Source organism: Rhinopithecus roxellana, chromosome 20, assembly GCF_007565055.1.
Source record: "Rhinopithecus roxellana isolate Shanxi Qingling chromosome 20, ASM756505v1, whole genome shotgun sequence".
Taxonomy (NCBI): domain Eukaryota; kingdom Metazoa; phylum Chordata; class Mammalia; order Primates; family Cercopithecidae; genus Rhinopithecus; species Rhinopithecus roxellana.
In genome coordinates this window covers 50041325-50063656 of record NC_044568.1, presented here as the reverse complement: position 1 = coordinate 50063656, position 22332 = coordinate 50041325, and the positions used below count along the sequence as shown (strand labels likewise).

The following is a 22332-nucleotide window of genomic DNA, read 5'->3' as shown; positions in this document are numbered from 1 at the left end:
TACATACTGTCTATGGCTGCCTTAGTGTTACAATGGAAGAGTTTCATTATCCTCAGAGACTATATATGTACCACAAAACCTAAAATATTTACTATCTGGCCTTTTATTGAAAACTTTGAGGCTGGGCGAGGTAGCTCATGCCTGTAATCCCAGCACTTTGTGAGGTCGAGGCAGGCAAATGGCTTGAGTGCAGAAGTCTGAGACTAGCCTGGGCAACATGGCAAAATCCCATGTCTACAAAATTACAAAAATTAGCCAGATGTAGTGACATGAGCCTGTAATCCCAGCTACTCAGGAGGCTGAGATGGGAGGACCACTTGAGCCCGGGAGGTCGAGGCTTCAGTGACCTGTGATTGTGCCATTGCACTCCAGCCAGGGTGACAGAATGAGACCCTGTCTCAAAAAAAAAAAAAAGTTTGTTAAATGAATGGAGCTGGAGGCTTTTATCCTAAGTGAATTAACAAAGGAAGAGAAAACCAAACACCACATATTCTCACTTGTAAGTGGGAGCTAAACATTGAGTACACATGGAAACAAAGAAGGGAACAGCAGACACCAAGGTCTCCTTGAGGAGGCAGGGAGGGTGAGGATGAAAAACTACCTATCAGGTATGCTGTTTATCACCGGAATGAAATAATCTGTACACCAAACCCCCAGGACATACAATTTACCTAGGTAACAAACCTGCACATGTACTCCTGAACCTCAAATAAAAGCTAGAAAAGAAGTGTGTTGATCCCTCACCTGATAACTCTCTTTTTTGGGTCATTCACAATCTTCCTCATAACTTTCTGGCGTATCCATCTCATCGAAGTGTCTTCCTGACTCCTCCCACCTAATCCTCTTTCCATGCAGTAGTTTTCCTGGTACTCATTTCTTTCTGATATATGACCCGCTACTGTCTCTTTCTCTAAATAGCACGGAGGGTGCACAACAGTGCTTGCTTGCTTTACTGCTGTATTCCCAACCCTCAGCAAAAATGGCTGGAGTATAGCAGGCACTCAATAAGTACTTGCCAAATGACTGAAGAGTCACTTACCCTTTGTATTGTTGCCTTGTTAATATTTTCTCATTTAAATCAACTTTTTTTTTTTAAGGAAACTTCAGCCTCCAAAATCTGGGCTGAACATGTTCCTATTCCCTTCTATGTGTTAACATATATAAACACGGACATTTTTGAAGACTCGCCTGCATTTCTCTTTAAATCATCTTGCATACTGCAAGCAGCCCACGGGCCATACTTGGGAAGCCCTGACTCATTGTTAAGGGCATGGGTGGGTTTAAGCTCCACTGAGCTCCACTTCTGGGTAGCTCAGCATCTACTCAAGTCCCTTCTCTTGCAAATGGGGTCAATGAAGGTACCATCTCACCAGATGGCTGACAGATTAAAGGAGACCATAGGAGAAGCACTTAGCACCTGCACAAACTCAGTGGCAGGGAATTCTCAGGGGTGGGGCCATCTCCTGGTCGCTCAGTTCACGACAAAGCAGTGACCCCTTGAAACTGCAGCCATTGCTGTCATGAAGCCTGTCTGAGACACTGCCCCAGTTCCTGAACGGTTCCATCACAACCCGGCAAAGCAATTTGGATTAATGGGACTATTTAGCTGTAGGTGTCCAGAGAATGCATTGTTTAAAGTAACTTGTTAGAAACTTCCCCAGGGTGGCAAACTTTTAAACAAAGATTGACTCTGCAATCAAAAATTGCTTCTGCTTGGCCTTCAACCAGATTCCAGCATCCCGAAGAGCTCGATTAGACTGAGAAAGGGTGGCAATGTTTGTGCCCCTGGCTCGGTTTGCCAAGTAATGTTGACTGATGAATACGATTAAATTGCACTGAGGAGAATCCCTCCCTGGAGAAGAAAGGACACAGGACGGTTGGTGGTTTTTAGCGGCACAGTTTTCATTCCTTCTCCGTAAGAGAACCACCACCAGTGTGGGATTCCCCTTCATCCCCCACCATAGGAAAACTGGCCAGTACTACCAAACGGCTTTCCCCTTCCCATTCTCCACTTTGGGATTAACTGGTTTTATAGGCAGTGGGCTGAGACCAGAATCCAAGTTCTAGAGACACTCAATCTGACCTGCATGGGCCTGCTCCACCCAAGCTGGGTGGGAGTGGGAGGAGGCAGCAGGGGAGATTCAGGAACCATGAAAACTTGCTTTCTGCGTTGGCTTCTGTTCCATGATGATTCCCTCGGAAGCTGACCTGCCCAGATGTCCAAATCACTTTCTGACATTGCCTGGGGCCACCAGGGGAGGGCCAGAGGCAGGACACTGGAGCCTGGGGATGGGGTGAGGGTCGGTGAGGTTGGAAATTGGAAGGAAGTTTCTCACTTGAAATTTCAGGTGGATTACAGTTGCATTCAAACAGTAACTAGAGAAATGGACTTGATTTTCCAAAGTAAGTGGAGAAATGGACTTGAGAAATGGACTATGTTGTTTCACCTCACTGGGGTACAGAAGGCAAGTAAACACAATGGCTATCTTCAAACAAACAGCCTTGCAGCAGGGAGGGAACGTGGGGGACCGAGTACAGGCAAAGATGGCTCAGCTCAAGGCAACCACCTTCCACACTCTCATCAGGAACAGACTTCCTCAAAGGCAGGTGCCCCCGTCCCATCTGCATTTCTGTATTAGTACAAGGTATAGAGACATCTAAGAGGAACAAAGAAGGAGAGGAACATAAAAGGCCAGACCATGTTTTTGTCCAGAATTAATGACTATACAGGATTATTAATTATCATTGTCATCACTACCATTATCATCAAACAATTTCCTTGTTAAAAAATTGCCCAATTCTGGATGAGGTCCTGTGTTCCACTATCTCTCATGTTTCTAACAATCCTATGAGGAAAGTACTCTGGGGAGGGGAGGGCGCTCCAGCCGGCTACCCATAGCAGACTGTCCTCTGCCCATCTCTCTCCTACATTTACCTAAAGGAAGGAGGAACTGAGGGTAGGATTACTTAGTGCTGGAGAGATTGCTTGAGACATGGTTACTAGTGGGCTAGACAACTGTTCTGTGAAACCCTTCCTCCCCTCACAATGAATCGCACTTCTTTTTTTTTTTTTTTTAATGTTTCTTGCCTCAGGTCTGGGTTGTACTTAAGCCTCTTGGGGCCAAGACCAGTTACACCAACCACTTGCTGCAATGGGGTGGGCCCAGTAAGGTCTCCCTGGTGGACTCAACCATCTCTCCTCACTTTGCACCCATCAGCATGACTGAGCATCCTGGTTCCAATGTTTTGATGGTGAGAAGGTGGAGAGGAGGTCACATGGAGGTGCCAGACCTGAGCCACCATGCTCTGACCCAGCTGTCATCAGAGACCTTGAAATATGCTAAGCTGTGCCTGGAGTCCCACTTGGCTATTCTTCCTTTTACAGCTCCCTGATGGGTAACATGATCATCCCCTCCTACAGGTGAGAAAATGGAGACTCACAAAGGTTGGATTTGTTGCTTGACAGCATACAGCTCTCATACAGGGGGTGAAGACAGGTACCTTGGTCTGCACAGGCTGCCATAACAAGACATCATAACTGGGTGGGTTAAACAATAGAGATGTATTTTCTCATAGTTCTGGAGACCAGGAAGTCCAAAGTGCCTGACAATTTGATTCTGGTGAGGGCTCTCTTCCTGGCTTGCAGAAGGCCACCTTCTTGCTCTGTCCTTACATGGCAAAGAAAGAGAGAGCGAGCTCTCTGGTGTCTGTTATGAAGAAGGACAATACTTCTATAGGATCAAGGCTCCATGCTCATGATCTCATTTAACCTTAATTACCTCCTTACAGGCCCTGTCTCCAAGTACAGGGGTTAGAGCTTCAACATATAAATTTTAGTGGGGCACGGTTCAACTTATAGCAACAGAATTCAAATCCAGGTCAGGCTGACACCGCGTGACCTCTTCTACATTGTAGTGGAATGACTTGATGGTGTAGAATATGCCAGCATTGCTTTGATTTTGCTTTGAAAGAATTAGGCATATGTGGGGGGTGGGGGGAAGGACAGATGCCATTCCTTTCTAATTATGCTTGCATTAGGCTCATATTTAAATGAATGAGAATTCCAGATAGCCAGTTAGGGGACAGATATGGAGAGTCTGAGGTCCAGTGGGAACAGGATTACAAAGGAATTTGAAGGCTGGGGTTGTCCTTGCTAATGCAGGATAGATAGTTCCTAGGTCTATACTTAGAGCACACAGTCAGTAAAGCTTGGATCTTCCATTAATCAGAGAAAGAAAGAGGCCATCTGGAGATGGATCTACACTGGCTTGGGCAGCCACATCGTACCGTTGGCATCCTTGGGTGACTGGCTTTCCCTCCCTGGGGTCAACCACTTACACAACACACTGCATAAAGCACGGTGAACTTCAAGGTCAGCTGAGCCTGCATTCAAATCCTAGCTTGGCCACGATCAAGTCATGTGACGCTGGGCAAGTCACTTGAACACTCTGAGTCCTGGTGCTGTTCTATATGTCATTTTACCGGGAGGCCTTGGGGACTAAAGCAGAAAGTGGGGGCAACGTGGCAGTTGGCTAAACATGAGGTGACTCTGGATCTCAGGTTCTGATGTACCCTGTTCATCTCTTGATACCTGGATTCTCATCCAGATACAGAAACCAAGGCTTTAGATGGGGGAGAAACGAGTGGGAGAGCTTCACAGGTGATTTTATGAACCGGTGAAATTATGACCTGTTGGCAAAAAACTCAGGTCCTTTCCTCTCTGCCCCTACTCCCCATGATGAAGGAATCATGCATTTAAATCCTGGCTCCAATCCCCACCAGTTGTGAGACACTGGGAAAATTCCTTTACTTCTCACAGCCTTGGTTTCTTCATCTGCAAAGTGGGATGCAGTAACACTATCTACCTTCTGGGACTGTTGTGAGAATTACATGGGATATTGCATAGAAATCACTTGGCCTAGAATCGCATGCACAGTAAGAGGTCAAGAAACATCAGCAAATATGATTAGTTACTGGAGTATATAGCAGGTCTTAAAAGGCTTCCCCAGGCATCTACTTTATGTGGCTACTATTGACCACGCTGGACAACGACCCAGGGTGGGAGCAAGGGAAAGAAAATACTTGAATAAGAAAAATCCACAGAGTCTGTATGCCTAATGATCGGACCTTAACCCTGTTACCTGGGTCCTGTACTCAGCCAAATCTTTGCCCTCATCAATTTTTAAAAGGGTAGAAACGCTCCTCCCTTATCCCACTTTTAATACATGTGGTTCTTCCAGACTGTCCTTGAAAAAGATCTTCACCTGCAGTTAGATGTAAGGAATAGGCAAGGGAAGAATAATAGACGCTACAATAAAGACCACCCACATTGTAGACCACCCTGGGCTCGCATCCAAATTCCCAGGATGCACTTGGAGCATCCCAGCATGGATACTGTCGATACTCTTGGCCACTGGAGAAAAAGTCACATAAAAGATGTTTTTTTTTTTTTTTTTCTTTTTGCCAATAAGCAAACATGCTCAATGCATTGGGCAGGAAGATGCCAGGGTTGGAAACGTCCCATCCACAGACACACAGAAAGCCACTGCCAAGAGGAAGGAGAATTCTGAGATCTGGAGAGGGAGCGATTCGAAAGAAAATACATCGCGCAAAATTCATTGTGTGGCCAATCTGGGATCTGGTGAGAATATCAAATTGGCAGAGGACAGAGATCACATTTATTTCTGTACTGTTTAGCCTGGACTCTCTTTTCTTTTGGTAACAGTAGTATAATTCTCTCTAGCAGAAGTGTTTGTACCCCATGGCATCAATGTAAGGTTCATGAGGGCAGAGTTTTAATTTAAATTAAAATCAGATCAAATTTTACACTTAGTTCCTCAGTCCCACAAGGCACGTTTCGAGCTGTCAATGGCCACATGTGGCTAATGGCTACCTTACTGGATGGTACTTGTAGAACACTTCCATCACCCAGAAAGTTTCACTGGACATTGCTGGTCTAGAGCATTGCCTAATATCTAGCAGAATCTCAATGAGCATTTATTTAATGAATGAATGGCCAAAGTGCTCTATTCTCTGCTAGGTAAAGAACGGATACACGACTCAAGAGAGAACTATCACATTATTTTTCCCCACGACTCGGAATCTTTTTTTTTTTCAGTTGTGAAATAATGAGAACACAAATAAAACGGCAAGCAAACAAACAATACAGCTAAAAGTTATCTAAGCCAAATGATGACATCCTGTGGGTGAAGCAGTCACATCAATTCTTGTCCTCCATCATATCCTTCCCAGAAGGTCCTAAGCCCACAGACCACTCTCAGCTTTCTGCAGAACCTTGGTTTTCATGAGAACTCTGAGAACTTTAGGCTCACTGCTTGTCCAGCAGATGCTCTAGGTCACTCCTGGCCTTAAGAAAGCTTAAAGAGCTGTCCAGCCTAAAATACAGCTCAGGAGACCCAGGACAACTGGCAAGAGGGAAGCAAACTGCATTTCTGCAAAAGCAGGAGTGTGTGCTCCATCAGCCTGAAAAATAACAGGGCTGAGGATATGTTTATTTTGCGACTAGAGGCAAGCAAAACTGTTAATGGCAAAATTACTGGCATGTTTATCCAGTCTCCTTCTGAACAGCAGTCTAAGCAGATATACCCTTTCAGACTCACACATTATCTGGGTGGAGCTTTTGTTGGATGGTTTCGAACCCAGGAACTCTGGGGTCTCAGGAAGCAGAGTGTGTGTCTCTGAACATCCCAAAGAAGAAAAGTGGTTTGGTTGCTGAGAAAGCAGAATGCAGGGGAGATGGTCACACCCAAACATCTGAGTGTTGGGCCACCAAATATGCTTTCCCAAGAAGTACTGAGACTAACATTTTCCAACAGAGCATATAGCTTTTATTTATTTCTCTAACTATGTGATAGATGTCTCCCTCTCTCCCTGGACCAGTGGATTTCAATTCTCACTAGTACAATCACCTGCAGGGTGCGGGACGCTTTAAAAATATACAGATTCTTGGCTGGGCACAATGGCTCACACCTGTAATCCCAGCACTTTGGGAGGCTGAGGTGGGCAGATTACTTGAGGTCAGGAGTTTGAGGCCAGCTTGGACAACAGGGTGAAACCTCGTCTCTACTAAAAATACAAAAATTAGCCAGTTGTGGTGGAGAGTGCCTATAACCCCAGCTACTGGGGAGGCTGAGGCAGGAGAATCGCTTGAACTGAGAGGTGGAAGTTGCAATGAGCAGAGATTGCACCACACTCCTGCCTGAGTGACAGAGTGAAAAGACAGAGAGAGAGAGAGAGTGAAAAGACAGAGAGAGAGAGTGAAAACACACAGAGAGAGAAAGAGTGAAAAGAGAGAGAAGAGAGAGAGAGAGAGAAATTGATTCTTGGTGTCCCATGGCTATTACAAGGATAACCCTCGCTGTGTGCTAAGCACTTTACATATATGGACTCACTTAACCCTCAAAGCAACCCTATGAGGTGGTGCCATTATTATGCCCATTTTACAGGTGAAGTAACTGAGGCACAGGGACTGGTGTGTCCACCTTCACACAGCTAGTAAATAAAGAAGCTGCAATTTGGACCCTGGTGGACTGGCTCCAGCCATCACCCTTGACCACCACGATGAGGGCAGGGCTGGATACGTTTTTCCTCACCTTTGAGTACTTGCTGCTTAGCACAGTGTCCAACACATAGTAGGTGCTCAATAAATATTTTTTTTGGGTGAATGGGTCAAGTCAGAAGGAGCCCCAACTCCTGACCTCATCTGTGGGAGTAGAGAAGTATCTTCATTGGGCTGACCTAAGCACTTTCCTCCCCAGAGCACCCCAAGATTGTTATCAGAAGGGGCTTGGTGTTGAGAGAAGGGAGAAGGGAAAAAGGGAAGCTTGGACCTCACACTCTACTCCTCCACATTTCCATCTTCAACCTGAATCTTCCCCAGACAATGGGAATCACTGGGAGTTCCTTTCCCGTTCAGCTGAGGTCCAGGGGCTAGCATGGGTAGAGAAGATCCAGTGTGAATGGAAAAGGCCATCAGGCCAATATGCTCAGATCTACAATCCCTCATGGCCAAGAAGTCATCACGGCTTAACAAGAGTCCTCCAGTACCACTGCTGGGCAGAATTCCATATGATGGAGCTGCATCTTCTTAAACCAGATGAGGTCCTCAATTCAGGGTATACAGCACAGATACCATGGCCAGGAGATAGGGGCTTTGGGAAGCTCTTCAGAATTCTGGGTATATTGACTGATAACTGGACAAACAGATTGTGGTACAAGTATATCAACATGATTGAATATCAGTCATAAAAAGGAATGAAGTGCTGCTACATGCTATGATGCAGAGGAACCTCAAAAATATTAAGCTAAGTGAAAGAAGCAGGTCAGCAAATGTCATATACTATGTAACCACATTTATATAAAATGTCTAAAATAGGCTGGGCACAGTGGCTCACACATATCTCAGCACTTTGGGAGGCCAAGGCAGGTAGATCACATGAGGTCAAGAGTTCGAGACCAGACTGAGCAACATAGTGAAAGTCGTCTCTACTAAAAATACAAAATTAGCCAGGTGTGGTGGCGCACGCCTGTAATCCCAGCTACTTGGGAGGCTGAGCCAGGAGAATCGCTTGAACTTGGGAGGCAGAGGTTGCAGTGAGCCGAGATCGTGCCATTGCACTCCAGCCTGGGCAACAAGAGGGGAGGCTCCATCTCAAAACAAATAGATAAAAATGTCAAGAATAGGCAAATCAAGTCCATAGATACAGAAAGGAGATTAGTGGTTGCCAGAGACTGGGGAGAGGTCTTTGGGAAGTGACTGTTTAATGGGTACAGGGTTTTCTTTTGGGATGATGAAGATGTTTAGGATTAGAGGGAGGGTATGATTGTCTGAAACTGTGAATGTACGGAATGCCATTCAACAATTGAAAGTGGTTAATTTTATGTTACATAAATTTCACCCCAGTTTCCAAAAAAAAAAAAAAGGATCATGGTTCTACAGTTTACTGGCCGTAGCCTTGGGTTCAAGTTTCTTAACATCTCTGTGCCTCAGTTTCTTCATCTGAACAATGGGGATATCAAGAGTGCATACTTCAGAGTTGCTGTCAAAACGATGTAAACCAGCTTGTCCAACCTACCTTATTTGGTTGTTCTGTTTTGTTTTTTGTTTTAGGCTTTTAGCAGCCTAAAGCCATGGTTTTTAGATTCTATCTCTAGTGATGAGCAGAAAAGAGGGATGAGGAAGGGCTTTACTGGCCCAACCAGGAAAAGAAACTGAGGAGCCATAACTGTATTCTCTCCCTTGGACACCCCTGAATTGTAAAGCACTTATAAGAAAACGCTAGGAATGTATGAAGTGCTACATACACATTTGCTGTAGTTGTTGCGTGGTCTTAACTACAGGAATTCTTTGATCCATTTGGGTCCCACTTAAGCAGACTAAAGGGATGAAAAGTCCAGAAGTGATTGTACATGGATGCTTGGACTTCCATACTGCATTTCAATTTCATTTCAAATCCCAGAGTGACTGGCATCTGTGCTGAACATTATCAAGGGCTTGGCTCGCTGCAAAGCTTCCTCTGCTCTGTTTCAATACTAATTTCTCTAAATTTACTTACCCAGTAGCAGTTGTGTTTTGCGGGATGGGGATTAAGACAAAATATGTGGTAAAGGGCCCTGAAGAGGGCCCAGCACACAGTAGGTGTGCAGTAAGTGTCTGCGCTGTTACTCTGGGGGTTAGTCTTGCTTGCCTGGTCCCATATAAACTCTGGTCTTTGGGAGATTGTAGAGAAGCCCTGGCCACCTGCTCCCGTCTTTACCAGCTGGTATTTCCTACTGAGGCACCGCAGAGCAGTTCTCTCACACTGTCAGCCCGCGGCTCTGCTAGTATCTCAAGACAGACATTTGGATCTGCGGTTAATGTAACTTACATGTCCATGTGGTGGGCCCTGATAGTTTGGACTTTGTTGCTGTGGATACCCAAGAGGCAGAAGTAGCAGGAAAATGTCAACATGGATTCCCCTGCCTGGTGGTTTCTGTGCACATACACTGCCCCCTGACGGAATGTGAACCCTGGGAGAGGTAAAGGACACACTCAACCCTCCTCTCTTTACATCTGAGTTGCCCCAAGACACTGGCCTTAGGGAAAGACACAGTGTGATGCATGAGGTCTCTTTTTTTTTTTTGAGATGGAGTTTCATTCTTGTTGCCCAGGCTGGAGCGCAATGTCGTGATCTCAGCTCACTGCCACCTCCGCCTCCTGGGTTCGAGCAATTCTCCTGACTCAGCCTCCCAAGTAGCTGGGACTACAGGTGCCCACCACCACACCCAGCTAATTTTTGTATTTTTAGTAGAGATGGGGTTTCACCATATTGGCCAGGCTAGTCTCAAACTCCTGACCTCAGGTGATCCACCTGCTCGGCCTCCCAAAGTGCTGGTGGCATTACAGGCACAAGCCACCACAGCCAGCCGAGGTCTCTTACTACAAGTCCAAACCAAGAAACAGGGCAAAGTGCTACTGGCTTCATCTCCTCCTGCAGCCAATCTAAAGTATGCCAGGTATAATTCCCTGCCTCAGTAAATAGAACATACAAATAAAACCATCATACCTTTTGAGGATTCAAGACCTAGCAGGGCCTCAGAGTTTGAAAGTATCCATTTTCCACTTTCATCCACGTGTTGGGTACACAACCAGCTCCAACCGGAGCCTACGTGACCAGGAAGTCATGTCAACAGCAGAGCAGGAACACCTAAAGTCTCTAAACACTCTTGGCTTCTCAGCTTGCATATGCCAAGTTCAGGAATATTCTTCATGTCCACAAATGAATTGGTTCTATTCTGTTTTTCTTGAAACATTCAGTCTTCACAGCCTATCTTTGCTTTTCCCACCTTCTTTCTTTCTTTCTTTCTTTTTTTATTTATTTTGAGACAGAGTCTCAGTCTGTCACCCAGGCTGGAGTGCAGTGGTACGATCTTGGCTCAATGTAGCCTCTGCCTCCTGGGTTCAAGTGATTCTCATGCCTCAGCCTCCTGAGTAGCTGGCGTTACAGGTGCGCACACCATACCTGGCTATTTTTTGTATTTTTAGTAGAGATGGGGTTTCATCATGTTGGCCAAGCTGGTCTCAAACCCCTAACCTCAAGTGATTCGCCTGCCTTGGCCTCCCAAAGTCCTGGAATTACAGTTGTGCGCCACCATGCTTGGCTACTTTTCCCTCTTTTGACAGAGATGTTAGTTCAAGAAATACTTTAGGGCCGGGCGCGGTGGCTCAAGCCTGTAATCCTAGCACTTTGGGAGGCTGAGACGGGTGGATCATGAGGTCAGGAGATCAAGACCATTCTGGCTAACACGGTGAAACCCCGTCTCTACTAAAAAATACAAAAAAACTAGCCGGGCGAGGTGGTGGGCGTCTGTAGTCCCAGCTACTTGGGAGGCTGAGGCAGGAGAATGGTGTAAAGCCAGGAGGCGGAGCTTGCAGTGAGCCGAGATCTGGCCACTGCACTCTAGCCTGGGTGACTCTGTCTCAAAAAAAAAAAAAAAAGAAATACTTTACTACTCTTTTAACTCTATCAAAGAGAAAAGGGAAAGTAACTCAAGTCCCAAGGTTACTTGTAGCCATGGAGTGATTTGGGCATTGTAGGCGGGACTCAGATGTCTAAAATATTAGCAGGCATGTTTTAATGGCATCAAATATCTAGGTCACATATTCCCAAGAGTTTGAGTTTTGAATCAGAACCCAAAAAAGGTACAAGCGTGGAAGGAACGTCTCTCTTTAAAGCTACAAGCAGCTTCTTTCTTCTTCACAGCATGGTCGTTGAGAGTCTTCTTCAGTCCTGGGCTTGGGGGCATCCCCCCATCTGCTGGGAGACCCTAGACAGTAGAAGGCGCTGGGGAGGCACACTCTCTGGTCAGTTGGAACGGGGTACACCTGACACCCTTGAACCTAAGAAAAATGTCGGGCACTAGAGTTTTTCTCCACTCCCACATCTTTTTGTTTTTGTTTTTGTTTTCTGAGACGGAGTCTAGCTACGTCATCAGGCTGGAATACAGTGGCGCGATCTCGGCTCACAGCAACCTCCGCCTCCTGGGTTCAAGTGATTCTCCTGCCCCGACCTCCCGGGTAGGTGGCATTACAGGCAGGCACCACCGTGCCTGGCTCATTTTCATATTTTTAGGATACATCTTAGGATGTCTAAGGACTTAGGCATCCTAAGTCCCACCTAAAATGTCCAAACTACTCCATGGCTACAATAACAGCGTGTATTTATCAACCACTTTCTATCATTAGATACCGCGGTAGGTCCTTATGCAAGATTTCACTGAAACTTCCTAAGAGCCCTGTGAAACAGGCACTAATATTGTGTTTATTTTAAGGTGGAGAATTTGAGACGCAGGAAGTTGAAGCAACTTGTGCTGATCCACATGGCCAGTTGCTGGTGAGGCAGCATCTGAAACCAGGATGTCTGCGTCCAGGGCCTAAACAAGGCTAGTGACCAGTAAAGACCAGTGCATCGTTAATACCTAAGAGAGGAAGAATCTGCTCACTCCCCTGCACCCTCCACAGTGAGGGTTGTGCGGGGGACACAGGGAGGTGATGTCAAATCACAGAGCTGCTCACAGCCGCCACGTCAGGCTGGCTGGGCCCTTAAGTATCCCCCAAGTTTTCAGTGCCTCTTAGAAGTGCCTGACTTGGGCACTACTGCCCCTTTGAGAAGACTCCTGAGTTTGCTCATTCTTCCTGGGATGGGAGAAGTAGTGGTTTTGGAAGCTACAGATGGGGCGGCAGATGGAAACTGAAAACCTATCAGCATTGCCCAGGATGAAACCATTCATCTGCAAAATTCATATGTTTTTGTGTAGGGCAACTTCATGAAAACAACAGCAAGAGGAACCAGCAGTGCTTGATGCATAAAGTGCCTCTGGCTATGAGGCTGGCAAAGAAGAGTGGGCAAAGGAATTCGTGGGAGGCACCATGGAAATGAGATCAGTGAAGTAGAGGAAGAGGATGAGAAAGGCCAAGAGATACAGGGTGACCTGGGGCACTAAACCAAAAAAGCCACAAATAAGACAACTCTCGTCTCTGAACCCCAAAATAGGTTGCACGCATGGCCTGAGAAATGATTTCTGGACCTCTCAGAGATACAAGATGAGACCTTGGATATAGCTTATGTATAAATGGCTGACATTCATTGAGCACCTTCCAAGTGTCCAACAGGCTGCTAGGTTCTATTATTATATCCCAATTTCACAGAAATTGGATTTACTTGCCTGAGGTTACGCTGCTAGCTAAGTGGCAGAACTCGGATTCGAGCATTAAGCAGTTTGACAAGAGTGCAGGCACTCACCCTCCTGGGCGCTGAGCGGAGCTGGATTCTTTAAGGGAAGTGCCCACGCAAAGCAAGCCAACAGTGGCCTCCAGGGGGCAGCAACGCGCATGCCTACCTGGCCTCAAGAGGTCTCTGGCTTAATGCAGGCCTCCAACCTAGCCTGGCATGACCTCCGAGGCCTCCAATGGGAATCCAGAGAAGGAAGAATGTGGGAACTCTGAGCATAGCCCCTACCACTCAGGAACAGACAACGGGGGTCCTCCTAGGACCATCCTGGACATCCCTGCTGCAAGGCAGTCTAACCACTATTCTGCCTAGCCACAAGCTCATGGGGTGGGACTGTTTCCTTCTGTGCTTTCAAAGTGGCCTGGGGCCATCCTGACAGTCCAGTTCTGCTGAGTTCCCTAAGAGGCCGACTTCAAGCCAGAAAGAAAACCAACTTTGCAACCAGACGAAACTGGTTCTAATCCCCACTCCGCCATGCATTCATCACATGACATGAGGCCTTGGTTTGTCCCCCTGTAAAACAGGTTTGTTGTAAGGGTTGAAGCAAGTGTTTGCCACACTTGCTGCTATGCTCAGCATTTTGGGACATTTCCAAACTCATTCCTTTCATGAAAGATGGAGAAGGAATGTTCTAACCCCTCCTTGCCATGTACTTGTCTAAACCCATTTCTCCTCATTCTTTTATTATACTCTATCCATTGTTTAAATTTCTTAAACGCAACAAGTTTGTTTCTGTGCTACGTTGTGCCCAGGCTGTTCCCGCTATAAGAAATGGTGGTTCTCAAGGGGAGGCAATTTTAGCTCCCAGAGGTTGTGTGCCAATGTCTGGAGACATCTGTGGTTGGCCCAAGTAGGCAGGGTGTGCCCCTGGCATCTAGTGGGCAGAGGCCAGAGATGCTGCTACGCATCCTACGAAGCACAGGATGGCACCCACAGCAAAGAATTATCCATCCCCAAACATCAGCAGTGCCACTGCTACGAATCCCAGTCTAGAAGGACCTCTTTCTCATTTCCTTCCCAGTGGATCCCTTCTTGTCCTCTAGGTCTCGGTTCAAAGCTGAATATTCAGAGGCCTTTCTGACCTCCTGATTATGGCCCTCGAGTTTTTCCTCACTCCCACATCTTCCTTTTTTTTTTTTTTTTTTTTTTTTTTTTGTGTGTGTGTGTGTGTGTGTGTGTGTGTGTGTGTGTGTGTGTGTTTTGAGACGGAGTCTTGCTGTGTTGCCAGGCTGGAGTACAGTGGCACAATCTTGACTCACTGCAACCTCCGCCTCCCGGGTTCAAGTGATTCTCCTGCTCCAGCCTCCTGAGTAGGTGGGATTACAGGCATGCACCACCGAGGTCAGCTCATTTTTATATTTTTTAAGTAGAGACGGGGTTTCACCATCTTGCCCAGGCTGGTCTTGAACTCCTGACCTTCTGATCCACCCGCCTTGGTCTCCCAAAGTGCTGGGATTACAGGCATGACCCACCGCACCCAGCCCACATCTTCCTTTCTTTATGGCTTGTTCACATCTTGCTTGATGTGTCTTTGGCATGATCATCTAACCCCATCTTCTCAGCTAGGATACACATTCCATGAACAGGGGAGAAGTACAGGAAGCTGCATTGCTTTTGTTCACAAAATGTACTACTTAGCACGTAGCACGGTAGTTGCTCAGTAAATGTTTGTTGAACAAATGAACAAAATTGTGGTAAGTACAACTCCACCAGCGTTCTGTAACCATTCCCATTTATCCCTCTGTCCTATGGACAAAGGAAAACAGTTATCTTTCTAGTGCCCGTCATTTTTCTCAGGTTCAAGGGTGTCAGGTGTACCCCGTTCAAACTGACCAGAGAGTGTGCCTCCCCAGCACCTTTTACAGTCTAGGGTCTCCCAGCAGATGGGGGGATGCCCCCAAGCAGAAGACTGAAGAAGACCCTCAACGACCATGCTGTGAAGAAGAAAGAAGCTGCTTGTAGCTTTAAAGAGAGACCTTCCTTCCATGCTTGTACCTTTTTTGGGTTCTGATTCAAAATTCAAACTCTTGAGAATATGTGACCTAGATATTTGATGCCATTAAAACCTGCCTGCTAATATTTTAAGCATAAGCATCATTGTGATGCTGTCTTAAAAAACAGATGTTATCTTTTCTAGATATATACTGAAATATTTAGAGATACAATTATATGATATCTTATATTTCTTTCAAAATAATCCACTGTTGGGGGAAGAGGATGAAAGTCCAGACACAAGAAAAATGGCTATGAATTAACCTGGGTGACATCTATGTGGGAGTTCATTACACTATTCTTGGTACTCCTGTGCGTGTTTGAAAGTTGCCTTAATAAAAGTTTTATTTGTTTTTAGGACTCCTTCATCTAGATCTCCTGGGAATGCTGTACCCTACGGCCTTGTGCCATTAGAGGGAGGAAGATTCCCCTCTTCACTCCCATACACTTTCCTTTTCACACTTGTCAGCGAATCCAGATGGAAAACACAGTCAAAGGAAAAAGCTGCCCTCCTGAGAGAAAATATCAGCCTGGCACAATGGCTCACGCCTATAATCCCAGCACTTTGGGAGGCCAAGACAGGCAGATCACCTGAGGCCAGGAGTTTGACACCAGCCTGGCCAACATAGTGAAACACCATCTCTATTAAAAATACAAAAATTAGCCAGGTGTGTTGGTGGGTGCCTGTAGCCCCAGCTACTTGGGAGGCTGAGGTAGGAGAATCACTTGAACCTGGCGGGTGGAGGCTGCAGTGAGCTGAGATCACACCACTGCACTCCAGCCTGGGTGACAGAGTGAGACTCTGTCTCATATATATATACACACACATACCTACATACATCGTTCACAATATCATTCAAAGTATCATGCCAGTGGCTTCCATCTTGCTTCGACTAAGAGCCAAATTCTAGGATCACCACCATCTGGCCTCCAATTACTCTCTGACTTTATATCTTTTGTTACGCTACCCCTTACTTACTCTGTTACAGCTCCACTGAGCCCTGCTGTTCCTCGCACAAGCCAGGCATGGATCCATCTCTGGGCTCAGTCCCTGCCTTTCCTCCCGCCTGGACCACTTTCTCTGTAGGTGTGACTCTCTTTTTCATCTTCTTCTGTTCTTATCCGTGAAAACCTTCCAGGCCACCATTGGTAAAATTACAACTCTCCCCTACTTTCGCCCTTTGCTTTATTTTTCTAAGACATCATTTAACTCATTTTGTTGTGTGTCTCCCTACTTGAATGGAAGCTTGTGATGGTTACTACTGAGTGTCAACTTGATGGACTGAAGGATGCAAAGTATTGTTTCTGGCCACGTCTGTGAGGGTGTTGCCAAAGGAGATTAACATTTGAGTCAGTGGACTGAGAAAGGCAGACCCACCCTCAATCTGGGTGGGCACCATCTAATCAGCTGCCAGCGTGGCCAGAATAAAAGCAGGCAGAACGTGGAAGGAACAGACTGGCTGAATCTCCCGGCCTAAGTCTTTCTCCCGTGCTGGAGGCTTCCTGCCTTTGAACATCGGACTCCAAGTTCTCCAGCTTTGGGATCCTTGGGCCTTCGACTACAGACTGAAGGCTGCACTGTCAGCTTCCCTACTTTTGAGGTTTTGAGACTCGGACTGGCTTCCTCGCTCTTCAGCTTGCAGATGGCCTATTGTGACACCTCACCTTGTGATCATATGAGTCAATACTCCTTAATCAACTCCCCTTTATATATACATCTATCCTGTTAGTTCTGTCCCTCTAGAGAACCCTAATACACAGCTCCATGCGGGTTGGAGTTTCAGTCTGTTTAGTGCACTGGTGTATCAGCGAACAGAGCTGGGAAAACCATGTGCACAGTCTGTATCTGTTGAATGCGTGAATGAGTGAGTGAATGAATCAATGATTTTCTCAGGTCCAATCAGAACCCTACCCTGAGAGATCCTGTGGAGACTATGCGTCGGTCTCCTTCTGCCTCATGGGTTCCCAGCCAAGACCAGCCAGAGCAGGACGTCAGACAAGGCTGGTTTGGGGCCCTTGGCCTCCTTACCTGATGGGGTAGTCGGCCGCACTGAGGTTGATGAAGAAGTCCCAGGGCCAGTCGGTCATCTCCAGGAGGTCCCGCATGCTTTGCAGGTAGGTGGACAGGAGGCTGGCTCCCCCCCAGATGGTGGCCATTCTCCAGGGGGTGACGCGGACGTTGCTGTACTGCCTGGAGACCTGGAGCACTTGCCGATGCAGGTAATTAGAGCGCTTTTCCCAGAAGAGAAAGGGTGATGACATTCAGTGGCCTAGAAAACACCCAGGCATGCCCCTCACCCCGTCCCCTCTCTGTCTCTTCCCTCCTGGTTGGGTACTTCTGAGGAGAGCGGCCTTTGCCAAGTAAATGATCCTGAACTGGGGTGTCTTTCTGTACTGCAATTCAAACTCGTATTATTTTTTACATTTCAAATTAGCTATTTGAAATGCAGATTCCCTGGCCCCACTTCTGAGCTAATGGTTCACTAGGCTTGGGCTAGTGGTGCCCGGGACTTCACATTTTTTTAAATTTTATTTTATTTATTTATTTTTTGAGACAGAGTCTTGCTTTATTTATTTATTTATTTATTTATTTATTTATTTAGACAGAGTCTCGCTCCATCACCCGGGCTGGAGCGAAGTGGTGCCATCTCAACTCACTGCAACCTACACCTCCTAAGTTCAAGCAATTCTTCTGCCTCAGCTTCCCGAGTAGCTGGGATTACAAGTCTGCACCACCACACCCAGCTAAGTTTTGTATTTTTAGTAGAGATGGGGCTTCACCATGTTGGAAAGTCTGGTCTGGAACTCCTGACCTTGGATGATCCGCCCACCTCGGTCTCCCAAAGTGCTGGGATTACAGGCATGAGCCACTGCACCCGGCCAACTTTGCATTCTTATACATGACAGCTGCACGGGGTCTGAGGAAGATAAGCTGAGAAATATGGCTCTATCTAAACCCATGTATATTTCAGAGGCAGAATTTCTGTTTCCTGTCCCCCTTCCTACTCATTGCTCCTCCATTATCCTCTCACAGGTCTGCTAGAAGCCAACCTTTTGGACAAGACATCTCCCTTTGCCTTCTTGACTAAAGGTATAATTGTGTCACCAATAGAAACCTCAGGGACAAGGTAGCTCAGGATCAGCAGAGTTGATGCAGGTTTTTGTTAATAAAGTTTTATTGGTACATAGCCATGCTCATTTGTTGACATGTTCTCCTTGGCCGCTTTAGCACAAGGGCAGTGCTGAGTAGCTGTGACAGACAGTATGTGCCCTGCAATACCTAAAATATGTACTATCTTGCCTTCTATAGAAAAAGTGTACCCACTCCTGGGATAGCGATATGCTTTGGCTGTGTCCCCACCCAAGTCTCATCTTGAATTGTAGCTCCCATAATTCCCATGTGTTATGGGAGGGATCGGGTGGAAGATAATTGAATCACGGGGGTGGTTTCCCCCATACTGTTCTCGTGGTAGTGAGTAAGTCTCACGAGATCTGATGGTTTGATAAGGGGAAACGCCTTTTGCTTGGCTCTCATTTTTCTCTCTTGCTGCTGCCATATAAGACATGCCTTTCGCCATGATTGTGAGGCTTCCCCAGCCACTTAGAACTGTGAGTCCATTAAACATCTTTCTTTATAAATTACTCAGTCTTGGGTATGTCTTTATTAGCAGCATGAAAATTGGCTAATACAGGTAAGCTATTCCCACAAAGTACGTGAGAGGCAGGCAGAGGGCAATGGGCAGAAGGGAGAGGTAAGAAACAGCATTTGTGGGCCGGGCACGGTGGCTCACACCTGTAATCCCACCACTTCGGGAGGCCAAGGCGGGCAGATCACGAGGTCAAGAGATCGAGACCATCCTGGCCAACATGGTGACGCTCTATCTCTACTAAAAATACAAAAATTAGCTGGGCATGGTGGCGTGCATCTGTAATCCCAGCTACTTGGGAGGCTGAGGCAGGAGAATCGCTTGAACCTGGGAGGCAGAGGTTGCAGTGAGTGGAGATCACGCCACTGCACTCCAGCCTGGCGACAGAGCGAGATTCTGTCTCAAAACAAACAAACAAACCAACCCCCAAAACAGCATTTATGCACAAAACTGTAAGTCACAGCTGGGAACTTTGAAACCAACACACACATAGAGACAGCACTCTAGGGCCACATGCTCTGTGGAGAGGCAGCTGGTCAGCTCCCAAGCCTTTTCTGAAAGCAGGCAGCCTGGACTAGCGATGCGGAAGGAGGGTATCAGAGAGAGACTGACAGACCCTGAAGGAAGCCCAGTAAGGGGCGATCACAGGGGCCTCTCACCTTGTCCACGTGGATATAGTAGAAGTGGTCTTTGTGGTAGATGGCCTTGAACATGCGCTGCAACTGCCGAGAGGCGCGGCCGTGGACCACCAGGACAAAGGCGATTCTGACTGGGTTGGCCGGCATGTACTCTACAGAGTCCTCATCCCACTGCACGTTCTTGTTGGCTTTACCTAGGTAAAATCCAAGAGACCAGAGAGGAGAAAGTGAGGCTCTGTTATCCTTTGCAGGGGCAGGAAGTTTCTCTGGTGCTTCTTTTGGGGCCTATTTTAGGGGCACGGTCATCAAATTGAGCCCTAAAACATAATTCAATGCCACTAGGCACGTCTTAGATTCTCACACTGTCAGGCACAAAAGGGGTTAGGGGATCCTGGGGTTGTTATGACATAGCTTTTTAAAGCTCCATCCTGAGGAGCTTAAAAAGGCTGGAAGCGACACATGGACACATATTAAGCTACTGAACAAGGCAGGAGGAGGTGAGAGCTCTAAGAGATGTATCTCTGAATCACAGAGGAAGAAGCAATTAATTTCGAGTTAGTGAATGTAAGATACATGTATTGTTTTTGCCTGTCCACAATTCATTCTCCCTTCTTCTAACAGCATCCAATATATTGTTTGTTTTAATGGTGGTAAGAACAGATAGCATGAAATCTACCCTCTTAACAAATGTTTAAATGTACACTACCGTACTGCTGCCTATTAGTACAATGTTGCACAGCAGGATCTTTAAATTTACTCATCTTGCATAACTGAAGCTTCATCATCCAATACCTTTTGCAGCATCATCATCCTCTCCTCTAATCTCAGTCCATATGGGTGGGGAAGACCTAACTCCACCGTCTATTTCCGGGGTGGACCTATAGCTTAGGCCTGGCCAATGGGAACGCTGACTCTCCATAGCCACAGTATTATTTAGAGATGAACATATGTCTCAACCAAGTTAATTAACCAATAAGACAGAATGCTAGACGTTTGTTAGAACTACTACATAAGAGAGGCTGTCTGTTTTTTTTTGAGACAGAGTCTTGCTCTGTTACCCAGGCTGCAGTGCAGTGGTGCGATCTCGGCTCATTGCAACCTCCACCTCTCAGGTTCAAGCGATTTTCCTGCCTGAGCCTCCTGAGTAGCTGGGATTACAGGCACGCAACACCATGCCTAGCTATTTTTTGTATTTTTAGTAGAGATGGGGTTTCATCATGTTGGCCAGGCTGGTCTTGAACTCCTGACCTCAGGTGATCTGCCCACCTTGGCCTCCCAAAGTGCTGGGACTACAGACGTGAGCCACTGTGCCCGGTGAGAGGTTCTTTCTCTGTTACACAGGAGGCTAGAAGATTCTATGAGCCTTTCTGTTCCCACATGGAGACAGGTTGCCTGAGAAGAAAACTAACGTGGTGTACGTTGCCAAGTGGGGATGAGGGTCCAGGTGCCTGTGGCTTGCCTTAAGCCCCTGCAATAGTAAGCCTACAGATCACCCACTGTCATCTATCATGTTCTTTTAAATCCAATCCTATACCACATCCACTTGGATAAATAGTCCAGATATCTTTTATTCCAAAAATCAGCCCTAAAGACTCCTCTCTTTCTTTCCCTTGCTTCAGATAAAAAGAGCTTCCTAGTTGAGTTTATTACAATCTCAACTAGAAATCTCCTAGCTTTCCTCAGCCTGATTTCGCTTGGGTCCAACCCAATTTCTTATGAGTTCTGGGTTTATGGGACCCAGGACATTGTCAGGGTAGTAGCTGCAAGTGTCCCAGCATCTAAACCCAGAGAACTGAGATGGAGACGCGGGGCTGGGGGATTAGGATATCGGGAGTCTAAGCTGTCATCAGAAGGCTGAATGGTTGCTGAATGAACGAGGCTCTTTCTACGTAGTTCCAGGAGACAGGACGAGATTGACGTAGATAATGTCCAAATCACACTACACAGCCTCTATGGCTGGTGTGATCTAACTACTCAGATCTCTCTGACCTTGATTGGTGGGTCTCACATTCCATCTTGTCCCCTGGCCTTCTTTCTCTTCCTCGAACAAGCTCATTTCTGCCTTAGGACCTTCTCCCTGGCTTCCTGTGACCTGGAACACCCTCTCCCCAGATCTCTGCATGACTGCATCTTCTTGTCATTAGTTCACAGTCCAAAAAAGGGACTCACCACCACCTCTTTTATTCTTTCACCTCACCCGATTTCAACTTTCTGCATAGCATGTAACACTGTCTGCAGTTGTTTATCTGTTTACTTGCTTATTATCTGAACATACCACTAGAACATTAGCTCCAAGAGATGAGGGGCTATTTTGGCCTTGTTTACCACAGAATCTGCAACACTTGAACAGTATCTGACACACATCTGGTTCTGGGTGAAACAAAAGTTACAGGAAAGCACATTTGGGATCAGTAAAATAACAATACCTTTTATTGAGCATTGACCAGCCCTTGACATTCATTAGATAATTTAATCCTTGTAATGATCTTACAAAGTAATGCTATTATCCCTGCTTTCCAAATGAGGAAACCACAGCTTAGAAGAGGCCAAGGGATTGGCTCAAGGTCACACTGCTTTAATTAGTTAAGCTGAGATTCAAACACAAGTCTGATTCCAAAGATCATGCCCTGAACCACTAATATACACCATATGATCATACCTAGAGTTTGGAAGGAAAAGTTTCTAACAATTGCTTTTAGTTGCTTGTTGCTAACCAAATACTTCGTAAGTTAGTTATTGCAGGCAGGTAGGCATGCACTTAAGGAC

At 46.3% G+C, this 22332-nt stretch overlaps 1 protein-coding gene across 2 annotated transcripts in view; it reads right to left on the bottom strand.

Annotated features, from left to right (window-relative positions):
- XYLT1 (xylosyltransferase 1) overlaps window positions 1–22332 on the bottom strand; it is a 370795-nt gene that overhangs the window by 77769 nt on the left and 270694 nt on the right. For both annotated transcript variants that reach the window (XM_030924432.1, XM_030924433.1), the window contains 2 exons: window positions 19588–19760; window positions 17311–17513 (listed from right to left, as the gene is read on the bottom strand). In XM_030924432.1, the coding sequence (XP_030780292.1) occupies window positions 17311–17513; window positions 19588–19760 (376 nt within the window). The remainder of the gene's footprint in view (window positions 1–17310; window positions 17514–19587; window positions 19761–22332) is intronic.